This window comes from Nycticebus coucang, chromosome 12 (genome assembly GCF_027406575.1).
Source record: "Nycticebus coucang isolate mNycCou1 chromosome 12, mNycCou1.pri, whole genome shotgun sequence".
Taxonomy (NCBI): Eukaryota; Metazoa; Chordata; class Mammalia; order Primates; family Lorisidae; genus Nycticebus; species Nycticebus coucang.
Window position 1 is genome coordinate 98264769 of NC_069791.1, and position 14798 is coordinate 98279566.

A 14798-nucleotide genomic window follows, 5' to 3' on the forward strand; every position below is an offset into this window, starting at 1 on the left:
GTTTGCTGATTCTGTGCTCAAGCTGACTTTCTAGAATATCCTACATCAAATAACCAGCTGTGTGTGGATGAAGAGAGAGGGAGGCTGGTACATCTTGATTAGCCCTACACAGAGCCTTGTCCTGCTACAGGGCAGGACCATGGCAGCAGATTGTAAAGCCTTGGCTCAGCCTGATTGAGGACTTGGTGCTGGTATGACTTGGGGAGCGGAAAGAAGCCTGCCAAGATCACTCCTTCTCCATTTTCTGTGCCCTCTCAGTCAAAATAAAACTGGACTTCAGACCTCAGGGAGTAGAATGTCAACACTTTCTTCCAGGGATTACCACCAGCTCAAGGGCTCTGGCCCAAGGGAAACCAGAAGAGGTGGCCTCCTGGGTGGAGGACTGATGTTCTGAGTCTCCATCAGAGAGAGAAAGGGCCTGAAGTTGGAACCCCCCCATCCCATAGAGCCAGGCCTCATTCCTGCAGCCAAGCCTCCTGAAGCCAGGACTGTGACGGAGAAAGCCTCTGGTTACATCATATAAAGTTTTCCTTCATGCCTACCTGATCTGTAGTTATGTCTGCAAACCAGAAGGTTTGGGATGTTCAACTTGGGGCTTTGTCAGTCACTTTCTGGGATGTTGTAAGCAAAGTGTCGAGATTCTGTACCTCAGTTGTCTGAAAACCAAAGGCACAGTGTGAGAGGAATGCTGGGCAGGGGAAAGGGGCCAAGGGCCCCTAGACCCAGACTTGCTGCTCTTAACAGGCCTTGGGGTCTACAGTGCCTCACAACAAATGCCAGTCCTTAGAGCAGGGGCACAGGCTGCTTATTAACTGACCCCAAAACATTTCCAGAATTAAATGAGGAATTAATGATGAAATTAAATAACTAATGAAAGAGTTGGGTAAACCATAAGACCTTTCAGATGTTTTATTGTGTTTGAGAGTAGGAAGTACTAATTTCCAGTCTACCATTTCATAGCTCAGGATATTTTCTCCTCCTCACATTGAAATCCTTACTTCTGGTATTCAAAAATAGCAAGAGGATTTCCACATAACTAGAATAATGATCTAACTTGGAATCAGCAATCTTGGTGCTGTTTTTGTGAGAGCTGAACTGACTAATCTGAGTTGTAGCAGAGGCAGGGGCTTGGCAGGCCCCCAGGGCTACAGCCTTCCAGGAGGAGGCTCACCCATCAAGAGGAGGATGCTTTGGCACCCATACAGGGGGAGCCCAGAGAGAGCTGAGTATCCTGTGTGTCCTAAGAGGCTAGGAGGTGTGACTCCAGAACTAAAGACTGCAGGCCACAAGTGTCCTTGGAACCTTAAGGCTATATGAACTCAGCCATCCCCTGAAGGTTACATCCTATTCCTGTGGGCTAGGTCAGGCCTCCAGGTCCCCACCACATACAGGGACCTCTCCATGGTGAGGTGGGGCAGGGCCCAAGGAGGGACCCACAGCCCTGGGCAGAGTCAGCAGCAAGCACAGCCCAGTCCCTGGGCTTCCTTCTGGTTCTGAGAATTGGGCTCCTGCCCATGGCAGGCCATCCTGCAGTTGGTGCTGCCCCTCCTCCTCAGGACTCCAGGATGCTCCAGGCCTTGCTCATGGAGTCCCTTCTACAGCTGCGTGGCAGCTCCTGAAGTCTCCGTTGTTAGACTACCTCCCCACCCATCATGTGAGGGGTGGATCTATGGGTCTTTTCTATCCATGCTGCTGCCTAGCCTCAGGCCCTCACCTCCTCTGTGAATCCAGGGCCTTCGGGCCATCAGCAAGAGTGACAGGGCTTCACTGGCTGCCTGGCAGGGGCTTTCCTCACACTCAGCCAGAGCCCCTAGGTGACCCTCTGTTCATGAATCAGGATCCACAGGCCCACCTGTTCAGGAGAGGAAGATCTTTTGCCCAGATTAACACTAAAGCCTTGGTTGCCAACATATTTGATCCTGCCAGAAGGGGACCTGCGAGACCAGGTGTGAACAGCTGTGTCACTCTGGTTCCCAGACCCCTGGTGGCTCTGCCCCAAGCCAGAGTCTCCACAGTATGTCAGAATGGACCAGGGCTGGTGGCCTCTATCTTCCTGTGTGTTGGCAGCTTGGCTGTGAAGGGAGTGTGTGGCCTGGCAACCACACACCCCTCCCCTGTCTCCTGCCGAGCCAGCCCTTGAAAGATGTCTGTCCTAATGTAACAGCCGTCATCAGGAGCCTCCTGGGATGGGCCTTCCCCCGCTAGGAACAAGATGGTTGGGGTGCACCATGCCTGCCTGCTACCTGCCCCAAGTGGGGACAGCAGCCACAGCCTCACATCTTTAAGGGGAAGAGCTGGTTGAGATAAGGAATGCACAGCCCCTTTGCTGTCCTCAGCTGCAGACTGCAGAGCTCAGGCTGCTGGATCCCTTGCTGTTGCTGTGTCACCAGAGTCTTGTCTCTTCTCTGGCGAAGACCCTGTGATCTCTCGGGGGACAGAGATTTGAGTCTGTCCCGTCTGCTTAGCCCAGACCCCCATCTCCCCTGTGAGGGTCCTGAGGGTGTCCATGGCACTGAGCAGCTAATACTCCTGACCACAGACAGGCGTTTTCCTTCACTCCTGGCTTGGTTTTCTGAGTCTGTGTGTCATTAGAATAAACTGATTAGTCTTGGAGGGGCCATCACTCTGCAGAGGCCTCATGAACCGGAGCGTGTGTGTGTGTGTGTGTGTGTGTGTGTGTGTGACTACGTGTGTGTTGTCATCTGCATGCTGTGTGCACACGTGTGCTGGGCCCTGTCTAAGGGGACACTCGCTGGCTGTCCACCCTGCACTGGGGACATTTGTCACTTGCTGACCTGCTCCACAAGCCCCCTTCAAAGGCTTCTTTTGAAGCCCAGAGGGTTTGTGTTACATGTCTGTCCCTTGTAGACATCTGTTTGTGACCTGTCTGTCTTGTAGGGCCCTAAGTGTCTTGCTATTATCAACTGACTTCACTGTGAGCATGTGTGCACATGTGCCATGACCTTTGCTCTCTAATGGCTGTCTTCTTGTCTTGCCCTCTGTGCTGTCACTGCTGTGTGCTGGCCGTTGTGTCTGTCGCTGCCCCTCAGTCCTCGCCAGTCGTGGAGGAAAAGGTAAAGCTGTGCAGTGCCTGGGCATCCCGTGGATATCACCTTGGGCTTGGGTTTCCAAGGGGACACGCAAGAGGCTGATTGCTGTAATTAGAAGCACAGGATGGCTCTTTAGTCCACATCAGATACCTTTAGCAGCTGGTGTTACAGATGAGCAGTCCTGGCCAGTTGCCAGACACTGGCACAGCCACAGAGTAGGGCAGTAGTGCTGGGCTCCTCGCTCTGTCCTGGCCCAACTCTTTCTCCTGCTCACTCAACAAGAGCCTGCTCTAGCCACAGATAGGCACTGATGCAGGCATGATGGGCGGAAGAGGGGCCTGGCATCATGGCCATCTTGGTCACTTGGTGCCTGGCATGGTGCCCAGAGTGGGTGGCATAATGTTGACCCACTTGGGAAGTGCGACTTCTGTGGGTGACTTGACCCACAAGGGTGGGCGAGGGTGTCTAAAGGGGAGGTCACTCGCATCCCCCCAAGGCTATGAGGTTTCTCAAGCTCAGACACCCAGCCAGTAGGCAGTACCCTGGGCATTCACCAGGCTTGGAGACCAGCCCTGGCGGGATTTTGTAGGGAGGAGCAAAGGAAAGACAGCAGAGGTAGCATCCTGGCTGAGCAAGGGGTGTATCCTAGCACTGGGCTGTGGACAGGGGAGCCATGAGTGCATCCCTTGCCCCCAAGAGGCCCCATTCTGCTCTTTACTATCTTTCCATAGCATCTGGCGATAGCCAAGACTGTACTGGCTTGTCAAGGCTTGGATCTGGGTGCCCCCTGTGTGCATATCACCAAGGTCATGAGTATAACTGCCCAATGGGGTCAACCTGGGCCCCAGGGGAGTTGTCACCACACCTAGGACCTGCTAGAGCAGACAGAGTGGCTGAGACCCCTGTACCTGGTGGCTGGTGGCCTTCACAGTGGCTGAGGGGCCTCACAGCTGTGGTCAGAGAGCAGATAGAGTGAGATTGGAGCCATGGGACCCTCTGAGTTTTGATAGATCTGCATATCCAGAGCTTCCTAACACCTGAGTTTAGACGTGTCTAAGAATAGCCACCTCCTATGCACACATCAAAAGAAAACTGCCCTCTGGGTGGGTTTGGCCTGAGTGAGCGCCCCTGTGTAGCTCCCCTGCCTCTGTCCCTGCCACAGACCAGCAAGATGGCACTGCCAGGTCCTAGCAGGTCCGTGGACCTTCATGTTCCAGGTAACAGAATCCTGCTAAATAGGATAGACCAGCTGGCTTGGCCCCAGGATTGGGTGTACCCTCCAGTCAGAGAGAAACCTCTTCTCAGAACTCTACTTCAAAAAGCTGCCCACCTAGCCACATTAGTCAATGCTGGCCACTGCACTCCCTCCCCCTCATCTTCCTCATCCTTGGTACCTCTGAGGAGCACTCCCTCCTGCAATGCTTGGGGACTGAGATTTGAGCCTCAGAAGCTATATGAAAAGCTGTGTAATTCTAGGCTTAAGCAGCTCGAGGCAGTGGGGGCTCCTGTGAGACCTGCCTCCCAGCTGGGGTCATCAGGGAGCTGGCCCTGGTCTCTGTCATCTGGGCCCACCTGATTTGAAGCCTCCAACAGACCATGTGGAATGAGAACTTGGGTCTCTGTCCTCACATTCACAGCCCGCAGAAGGCCTTCCCCAGGGCTGAGCCCACATGGCACACTGAGGCTGGCTCTTCCGGCTCCAGCCTCCCAAACACTCTTTCCTTAGCCTCTGTCCTAGGTGTCAGCTCTGAAATAGCTGGGAAAGAGGGAGTGGTGCTCCTTGGGCTACAGCAAACGTGGGGATGCTCTTTTCTCTGAATATGTCTTGCCTCAAACATTTTGCAATGATAAGGCCTGATGTTAAAAACACTAACCATTGGCCTGTAATCCTAGCACTCTGGGGGGCCAAGGCGGTTGAATTGTCTGAGCTCACAGGTTCAAGACAGCCTGAGCCAGAGCAAGACCCCATCTCTAAAAAAACAGCTGGGTGTTGTGGTGAACACCTGTAGTCCAAGCTACTTGGGAGGCTGAGGCAAGAGAATCAGTTGGGCCCACGAGTTTGAGGTTGCTGTGAGCTATGATGCCATAGCACTCTATCGAGGGCAACGAAGTGAGTCTCGGAAAACAAAACAAAACAAAACACTAAAGAGGGGCAGGAGGAGGGCAAGAAACAAAGAACTGGGAAGGATGGATGTTCTCAGCTGGCCCCAGGGTCAGAGGTGGGGCTGGTGGCAACATCACAGGAGGCAGGTCTGGGCATTACACAAGAAAGATCCGCATCTGAAAGTCACCACCCGGTGGCATCTGAGTGACCTCAGCTAGGACACTCCGCAAGGTTTTTTGGCACTATTAAAACTGAACTAAATAAAAATAGTAAATCAAGGGCAGAGCCTATGGCTCAGTGGATAGGGCGCTGGTCCCATATACTGAGGGTGGTGGGTTCAAACCTGACCCCGGCCAAACTGCAACAACAAAAAAAAATAGCCAGGCATTGTGGTGGGCGCCTATAGTCCCAGCTACTTGGGAGGCTGAGGCAAGAGAATCACCTAAGCCCAGGAGTTGGAGTTTGCTGTGAGCTATGACACCATAGCACTCTACCGAGGGCAATAAAGTGAGACTCTGTCTCTACAAAAAAAAGAAAAGTAAATCAAGTGTGATGGGGGGGCATGATGCTATGCAGAAGCGTGATCAGGTGGAGGGCTCTGTTTGTTTTGCAGCCGCCTCTAACCCTGCTTCCTCTCCTCTCTCCCACATTCCAGCAGGAAGGAGCGCCCCACCTCTCTGAATGTCTTCCCCCTGGCGGACGGCATGGTACGTGCACAGATGGGGGGCAAGCTCGTGCCTGCGGGGGACCACTGGCATCTGAGTGACCTCGGCCAGCTGCAGTCCAGCTCCAACTACCAGGTTTTGTAGCCGTGCCGTAGAGTGAGGGTCTCCTCCCCATCACTGGCACCCCATGTCTGTTCAGGCGGAATCCCTATCTTTGCAAACTACCCTTTGCAGCTCTCCCTGGGCTAATCCACCTTTGCCCTGTCTAGTCTGGACTAGACCTCTCTGTTTCCCAAATAGGCTACTCTGTGGCCAGGGGTACCTAGTGTCTGTCAGGGCTGAGCTTAGTGGCCTTCTGCCAAACCACACCCCAAAATACAAGCCTCACCCTCAGACTAACCCCTAGCCCATTCTGCTCCTAAGAAACAGAAAATGTCCAGACTGAGGTCTGCACTTGCTGGGAGAAAACAAAGGCAAAGAGGTCATGCCTCTGTGCCAGGCTCTGCTCTGCTTGTCCTTGGTCACACCTCCTCAGCTTCTGAGTTTGGGAAGACAGACCTCCCCCCACACACACACCAAAGTATGCATAGCCACCTACTGAACGTACCCCAGCATGTGGGGCCAGAGGTCACTGGCCACTGGCTTTGATCTGGGAACTCAGGCCGGGGGAGGCAGGCTATCTCATGACAGGCCTCTGGCCCCACTGCCAGGTAGGGTTCACCACCTTCCTGGGCTGGCTCTTCCGTGGAGGCCATTGGAGGATGCCACAGAGGCAAAGGCCCTGGGCCTCCAGTATGGTTGGGCTGGTGGATGTGAGTCCGAGGTTTCTCTGGCAGCTTCCTTCCTGCTGCATTCTTTGCCGACTGTCCTTCCTCCTCTGAGTGTCCAGCTTGCCTGCAGGAGGCTGCTGCAGACTGCCAGCTCTGTCAGAAAGGGGCCCTGCTTCTGAGTTTGCTCTGGGGAGTGGCATGCCTGAGACATTTTGGATATTCGTCCCCTGTTCTTTGTGCCATGTGCACAGGGAAGGAGTCAGCAAGGCCTGTGGGACCTGGCTTCCTTGGCCTTTCCAGTTACAGTGGCTCATGTAGCTGGGACCTGCCCTGTAAGCATTAGAAGAAGCCACGTGAACCTCCGAAAGCCCTAACGGGCTCCTGCCTGACCCTTTGGCCCAGACCCCCCTCCTCACGTCTGTGTCTGGTCTGGCTATTCTTTTACAGTGTCTTTTCTTTCACTTCTGCATTGTCTAAGATAGTCTTTCTCTTCATAAACTGTAGTGTTTCATGTTTTAGTTTGTAGGTGTATTTTATTTGATTTTTCTTTTTTAAAAAATAATTACATCTAAGTTCTTTTTATTTTATGCTCTAGGTTTTAAAGTTTTTCTAATTTCTTAATTTTTTGTTGTTTTTTGTTTTGTTTTGTTTTTTGTTTTTATGTACTGTATTTTCAGTGTTTTAACCAAACAGTTGTGGCTACTCATGGTGAGGAATGACCGCTAAGAGTTTGGGTTCTTTGCATTTGGAGGTCACTGTTCCACGTTGATGTTTAGGAGGTTGAGAGGTTTGCCTGTAGGTAAGTTGTGACCAGGGGCAGTATCCCATGGGTAAGTGGTGGCCCCTCAGGGTGAGGGAGAGCTAGGGGAACCTAGAAGAAGCATGCTCAGACTACAGACCTGCCCCATCATCATGAAGGTTACCAACAGGCTGGGGACAGGCCATGAGGACGGTAGTCTAGCAGCAAGTTTCAGCCACTCACCTGGTCCCTACCTGGCCTGCGTGAAATTCCCTGCCTCCCTCTGCTGGGTGGTGGCAGAGGGTCCTGCCCAGGTGGATACCTAGGTGCCTCTAATATGTGGGGCTGGCAAGACTCTTTGAAAGCTTCATCACAGAGACTTTCAGTGTGAGAGACCCTCACTCTGGTCTTGGTGGTGGTAAGAGGAGGTAAGGGTTTTTCTCTTCTCAAATCAAGCTTAAGCTGCAGCACTGGAATCCAAATGTAAGATGTTTACACAAAGCTACATGCATGGGAGGCAGATAGGTGTTGTGTGAGGGTTCTCACCTCAGTGCAGATGACATTTGGGGCTGGAACGTGCTTAGCTATGAGTGTCCTGGGCACCCAACAGTGTCTCTGGCCTCACTCCCTAGTGTCTTAGAAACCTCCTCTCCAGTTGTGATACCCAGAAACCTCCACTGGGCACAAAGATACCCCTGGTTGAGAACTAGCACTGTGGAGAAAGATGTATCATTTTGAGATTCCTTGTACAGAAGCTTAGGAGCCTGGTAGATGAAGCCAGACATCTGTCCTCTGAGCCAAGTAGCCTAAGGTACATCTCAGAGCCAGCTTGTAGCTTCTGGGAGCCCCATCTGCCCTATACAGTGAAAGAGGTGTAAGTCGGGGCAGTATTCACCCAGCTGCAGAGAGGGCTGAAAAGCAGCCTGAGCGTTAGAAAGGCCCCCAACGTGCCCTCTGGGGAGCTGACCAACTCGCACAGTGCCTGCCTGTGGGCATTGCCCAGGAGCATAGCCTTGCCCTTCCTGCCCTGCCAGGGGGGCACCCCAGGGCTGGGCAGGCTGCTGCCATGAGGGCCTGCTTAGGGCCACTTGGGGGTCATCAATATTGGATAACAGAAGAGTGGTTAGATGGGCAGCTGTTTTTCTTGAGATTGTCCAATACTTTGATCAGGAAAAGGATGTGTTTGTTCATGTCTTATGTTATCTAAATGGAACATGTTCCTCCCTGAGCTCTGCCAGGACAATTAGCAACATAGTCGGCTCTGGCAATTTTTGACAGTGTTTGTGGAGACAGAATAAAAAAAAAAAAAAATTTTTTTTTTAGGGCGGTGCCTGTGGCTCAGTGAGCAGGGCGCCGGCCCCATATACTGAGGGTGGCGGGTTCAAACCCAGCCCTGGCCAAACTGCAACAAAAAAATAACCGGGTGTTGTGGCAGGCGCCTGTAGTCCCAGCTACTCGGGAGGCTGAGGCAGGAGAATCGCCTAAGCCCAGGAGTTGGAGGTTGCTGTGAGCTGTGTGATGCCACGGCACTCTATGGAGGGCGATAAAGTGAAACTGTCTCTACAAAAAAAAAACAAAAAAAATATATTTTTTAAAGTATTCCTCTCCAATGTTGTTCTTAAGGTAAACAGGTGATTGCAGTTTTTCATAATCTGTGCTCCCCCCCTTGGAATATTTGGGTGCTAGCCTGTTGTATAAAAAATGGGATTTTAGTTAATCCAATTAGTTTTGGTGTTGGGGGTGAACTCTGGTCTAGGTGGTCAGTGGGGGCTGCACACCACAGGGTTCCTTTCCAGCCACTGATGTGAGCCAGGGCAGAGCCTCCTGGCTGCCATGGAGAGCAGCAGCGACAGGACCAGTGGGACCATGCAGTATTTTAACTCGATCAGATGGGGCATCAGCATGGTTGACCTCTTTCCTGGGTCCCTGTTTAGGGTTCTTTGCCCTGCTCTGGGCTGTAACTTTTTTTTTGACTGACAACTAGCTGCAAAGGGCTGCCTACAGTGTCCTCTGGGTAGTACCATCCCCAGCCCACCAGGTTTTGGCATATCGTGCTGTGGAGGGTGCAGCCCAAAAGTCTACTTCACACCCGTTAAGTAAGTTGGCACTGCTCTGGGAAGCCAGAGGCAGTGGCCAGATGCGTGAATCGACCTAGGAGTGACTAGGCTGGAAGAACCAGCCAACGGGCAGCAGCGGGAACTCCTGGCCCAGCAAAGCAGGCAGGTGCTGTTGACAGCGGCGGAGTGGCCAAGCGGAGTGCCAGGGCCTCAGGAGGCCATGTGGGAGATGTGGGCACAAGGACCCAGTGACTCGCTTTCCCTCCCCCTGTGTTTGGCCTTAGTGTCCACAAGATGAGATGTCTGAGTCCGGCCAGTCCTCAGCGGCCGCCACACCCAGCACCACAGGCACCAAGTCCAACACGCCCACATCCTCTGTGCCCTCAGCTGCAGTCACGCCACTCAACGAGAGCCTGCAGCCCCTGGGGGGCTATGGGGTCAGCACAAAGAACAGCAAGCGGGCCCGTGAGAAGCGCAACAGCCGCAACATGGAAGTCCAGGTCACCCAGGAGATGCGCAACGTGAGCATAGGTGTGCACTTGTCCTAGTGTCCCTGAGTTCTGCCCTGTCTTGTCCACAGCTGGGGAGACTTTTCTTTTCTCTCCGTTTTTTTTTTTTTTTTTTTTTTTTATTGAGCCTTTGTCGCCCTCGGTATAGTGCCTTGGCATCGTAGCTCACAGCAACCTCAAACTCTTGGGCTTAGATGATCTTCTTGCCTCAGCCTCCCAAGTAGCTGGGACTACAGATGTGGAGAGACTTTTTTTCCAAGTACAGGTTTACCTTGGGCCAATGTAGCAGTCTGCTCAGGCTGTCGTCACAGACACCACAGACTGGGCAGCCTGGGCAGCAGAGATGTCCTTCCTCACAGTCTGGAGGCTGGAAGTCTGAGATCAGGGTATGGCAGGGCTGGCTCCTCTGAGGCCTGTCTCTGGCTCATTGACACCTTCTCCTCCCTACATCCTCATAGGGCTGACCCTCTGTGTGGCTGTATCCTTAGATGGGATCAGGGTCCACCCCAGTGACCTCATTTTACCTTACCCACTTCTTTAAAGGCCCCACCTCCAAATGCAGTCACCAGGGGTCTTTCCATACCATGTAGATTTAAGGGGACACATTTTAGCATGGCACAGTAGACTCCAGTCACCCAGCAGCACACAAATAAGAGAAAGAAAGGGGAATGATATTTGGCCCATTCAATTATATCATGAAAAGGAGCAGTTCGCTGGCTTATGCAGACTTAGGGACTCTGGGGATAGACTTGCTGCTGGACAATACTGTGTAGACAGACCACTGCAGCCCTTCCTCCCTCAGATGCTCACAGTTCTGGGGTTCTGCGTCACTTAGCCAGCAGGAAAGAGCCCTTTTCTGATGATCTCAGCCTAGCGGCTGGTCTAGTTCAGGATCTCCAGATAAGGGTTCAGAGGGTGGTTGTGAGCAGGGCAGAGATGGCTGGACCCTCTCCTGACCCCAGGTCCCTCTGTGCTCTCCCCTAGGCATGGGCAGCAGCGATGAGTGGTCTGACGTTCAAGACATTATCGACTCCACCCCAGAGCTGGACATGTGTCCAGAGACCCGCCTGGACCGCACAGGAAGCAGGTACTCACTCGGACCAAGCCCCAGGGTCCAGATGGCTCAGTGTCCACCTGGGATGGTGCCTTTGGTGAAGCCTCCGCTCTGTCTACTGTCCACACTTGCACTTGCAGTATATGTCAGTGTAGAGTGGCTGCACTGGGCAAAGCGGGAAGGGGGTGGACATGCAGCAGATTAGTGGCACCTGACTCTGCTCTCTCTCCTGGCCTGTGCACCCTAACAGCCCAACTCAGGGGATTGTGAACAAAGCCTTTGGCATCAACACCGACTCATTGTACCATGAGCTGTCAACGGCAGGCTCTGAGGTCATCGGGGATGTGGATGAAGGGGCCGACCTCCTAGGTAAACTGGGCTGGCCCCTCCTACAGCTGAAGGGCCTGGGGGCTTTCTGTATGGGCTTTGCTTATAATGGGCTAGGAGGTTTGTTTTTACAATTTTGTTGCAATATCTTCCATGTACAGTCATCCCTGTTATCCACAAGGAAGTGGTTGCTGGATACTACCCAACTCCCAAGGATCAAGGTCCCAAACACACAGATCCTTAGTACAAAGTAGCTCAACACTTGCTTGTAACCTACGCACTTTGATCATCTCTACATCACTTATACCTAATCCAAAACAAATTCTGTGTAAATAGTCATTATACTGTATTGTTCAGGGAAGAATGGCAAGGAAAAAAGTCTGTATGAGGTCAGCCTAGAGACAGCCATCATAGGCCCAGCTACATTCTCACTCAGAGTTTGGTTGGGTTCACTCATGGAAACTGGTAGACATGGAGGGCCAGCTATACCGTAAAATTCACCCCTTTCAAGGACACAGTTCTGTGGTGTTTAGTATAGGTAAAAAGTTTAGAAGATTTCATTCTCCTGAAAAGAAACCCTGTGCCCTCTCCAAACCCCCTCCCAGGGCAATCTACTTTCCAGGGAGGTTTAGGGAAGGTGATCACTTGCCGGTTCCTCTGCTCCTCGAGAAAAATTCACAGACAGTCCTCCCCAAACCCTCAGGTCTAAAGCAGGCCATGAACAGCACTGCTTCCTTCCTCCTAGTACAGGAGGCCCCTGTGTTCACAGGCGTCTGTGCCAGGCCAGTGCTGGCCACATAGCTCTGAGGCCTAGTTGTAGCCCTTCCTGTAGCTCTGAGGCAAAAAGTGGAGTGACTGAGTCTTACCCCTCCCAACTGCACATTGGGTTTTGAGCCTATAGCCCTGCGGTTGGAGAAGAGCTCAGCAGCCCACTCAGGTGGCCTTTGGGTGTGCCTGCATCTGTGTAGCTGGGTAGGGCAGCAGTGGTCACAAGTGCCTTTGCTCCCACTTTGCTCTCTCCACTCTGGTGTCAGCAACAATAAGGTTGCTTCAGGAAAAGTTCTTCCCGCTACTCCCTGCTGTGCCATGATGAGTCTTCAGAAGATAGTGGTTCTACTTCCAGAATCTTTGGCATTGGGATCAGCATTTCCTCATCCTGCTTGAGGTGGAGCCAGCTTGCATTGAGGGTTCTTATTGCCAGTCTCTCACTGTCACTTCTCAGTCCTGGATGCTCACGACCTTCTGCCATCCAGGACTGGAGGGTGTTTCCCTTGATGGCCAGGCCAGCCTTCTAGCCAGAGACACCACCAGGTCCAACTGCAGCAAAGGATACATGGGCCTTTCTGGCCTGGGATGTCCTTGCTGTCTTAGCTCTGGGGCCTCATGGTGATTGTCCTGTTTAGGACAGGGACACCTCCAGGGAGCAAAGTCATCCCGGCTGTTCTGCACTAGTATTGCCTCATGCCTGAGATGGAAGTTTGTTTCAGGAAGGCTTGAATCAGAAGTGCCCCAATAGAGACTATATATATATGTATATTTACATATTTTATATATATATACATATATATATATATATACACACACACACTTTTAAAGTTGTAGTAAAATGTAAATAACATAAAATTTACCATTTTAAAGTATTCAGTTCGGGAGTCTTAGGTACATTCATAATGGTGAAAGACAGGAAGTTCTCCCTCTAAGATCAGGAAGAAGACAAGCACACCCTCTGTGGCAGTCTGTTTTTGTATATATATACTTTTTTTTTTGAGACAGAGCCTCAAGCTGTCGCCCTGGGTAGAGGGCTGTGGCATCACAGCTCACAGGAACCTCCAACTCCTGGGCTCAAGCGATTCTCCCGCCTCCGCCTCCCAAGTAGCTGGGACCACAGGAGCCTACCACAGTGCCTGGGTTTAGTTGCAGCCGTCATTGTTGTTTGGTGGGCCTGGGCTGGACTTGCATCCGCCAGCTTAGGTGTGTGTGGCTGGCACCTTAGCCGTTTGAGCCACAGGCGCTGAGCCTGTGTATATATACTTTTTAACTCTGTCTCACTCTGTTGCCCAGGCTGGACTGCACAGCTCACTGCACCCTCATTGTGCCTCCACATCTGGCTTTTTTTTTGGAGGCAGAGTCTCATTTTGTCGCCTTCAGTGGAGTGCCATGGCGTCACAGCTCACAACAACCTCAAACTCTTGGGCTTAAGCTATTCTCTTGTCTCAGCCTCCCAAGTAGCTGGGACTATAGGCGCCCACCACAACACTCGGCTATTTTTGGAGATGGGATCTTGATATTGCTCAGGCTAGTCTTGAACTCCTGAGCTCAAGCAATCCACCCGCCTCGGCCTCCTGGAGTGCTAGGATTACAGGTATGAGCCACAGTACCAGGAAATTGTCTTCATTTTTGCCAATTTTTTTAGGCAAAAAATTTTCTCAATTTTCTATTCATTTTACTTTCTTTATTCTAGAAGTTGAGCATATTTTCATGTTTGTTAGTATCTTCTGTGAAATTTCTATTCATCTTCTGCCCATTTCCTATTGTACTTGACTTATTTTCATTTTAATGATGTCACTATCATTAGCCACAGCTGTCAATATTTTCCTCTATAGCTTTGGTCTTGTACAGAGGCCGAGATTATGAAAATATCCAATATTGGGCAGCGCCTGTGGCTCAAGGAGTAGGGCGCCAGTCCCATATGCCGGAGGTGGCGGGTTCAAACCCAGCCCCGGCCAAAAACCACAAAAAAAAGAAAATATCCAATATTATTTTCCAGTTCAATTATCCTTGCATTTTTATGTTTAGATCTTTAATCCACTTAGAAATTACTTTTGTTTATGGCCTGAAGTTGGATCACATTTCATTTTATTCCTATGGCTTTTCAACCGATCCAGCACGTTTATTGCATAATCCACCCATTTCCCAGGCCTCGAAATACCATGTTAGTCACGTGTGAATTTCCTCATGAGTCCAGGTCTGTTCTCAGCTCTTTTCAGTGAGCTCATTCATTGGCTTGTCACCGTATGCCTCAACCACCTTAGTTTATGGCTTTGATACTTGCCATGGCAATCTTGCAAGCTTGTTCTTTCTCAAATTTTCTGGGTTATTCTCACACATTTACTCTCCTGGATGAACTTCAGAATCCATTCATAAAGTTCCTGAAAATCCCCCAACAAGTCTGTGGGCATCTTGCTGGTACTGAATGAATTTGCATAGAAACAGTGGACTGATTGGTGACATCACCTGAGGGTTCACAGGGCTTAGTCTTGGGTCTAGGCATATGTCATGGCTCTGTCAATGCTGAGCTTCTTTCTTGCCCTCCAGTGACGTGTTCTAGTTCTTCTCTGTACTAAAGGCTATTTCTAGACATTTTCCAGGTCTGGTTACGTCGATGGAATCTGTCCCACAGGACTGCTACCTGATTACAGTGTAGCACAGTGGCAAAAAGTAGGATCAGCCTGTGCTAGAATTAATTTCTGAGCTTCGGCTTCCTCCCTGATAAAATGGAAACATCATCTCCTTATTATGTACT

At 51.3% G+C, this 14798-nt stretch overlaps 1 protein-coding gene across 13 annotated transcripts in view; it reads left to right on the forward strand.

Moving 5' to 3' along the window:
• Positions 1-14798, forward strand: part of MAPK8IP3 (mitogen-activated protein kinase 8 interacting protein 3) — a 59282-nt gene that overhangs the window by 29934 nt on the left and 14550 nt on the right. For 5 of the 13 annotated variants that reach the window (XM_053557834.1, XM_053557835.1, XM_053557831.1 and 2 more), the window contains exons 5-9: positions 3051-3074; positions 5810-5954; positions 9670-9916; positions 10879-10981; positions 11199-11317. In XM_053557834.1, the coding sequence (XP_053413809.1) occupies positions 3051-3074; positions 5810-5954; positions 9670-9916; positions 10879-10981; positions 11199-11317 (638 nt within the window). The remainder of the gene's footprint in view (positions 1-3050; positions 3075-5809; positions 5955-9669; positions 9917-10878; positions 10982-11198; positions 11318-14798) is intronic. The other 8 variants (XM_053557836.1, XM_053557842.1, XM_053557838.1 and 5 more) reach the window with 5 other exon arrangements.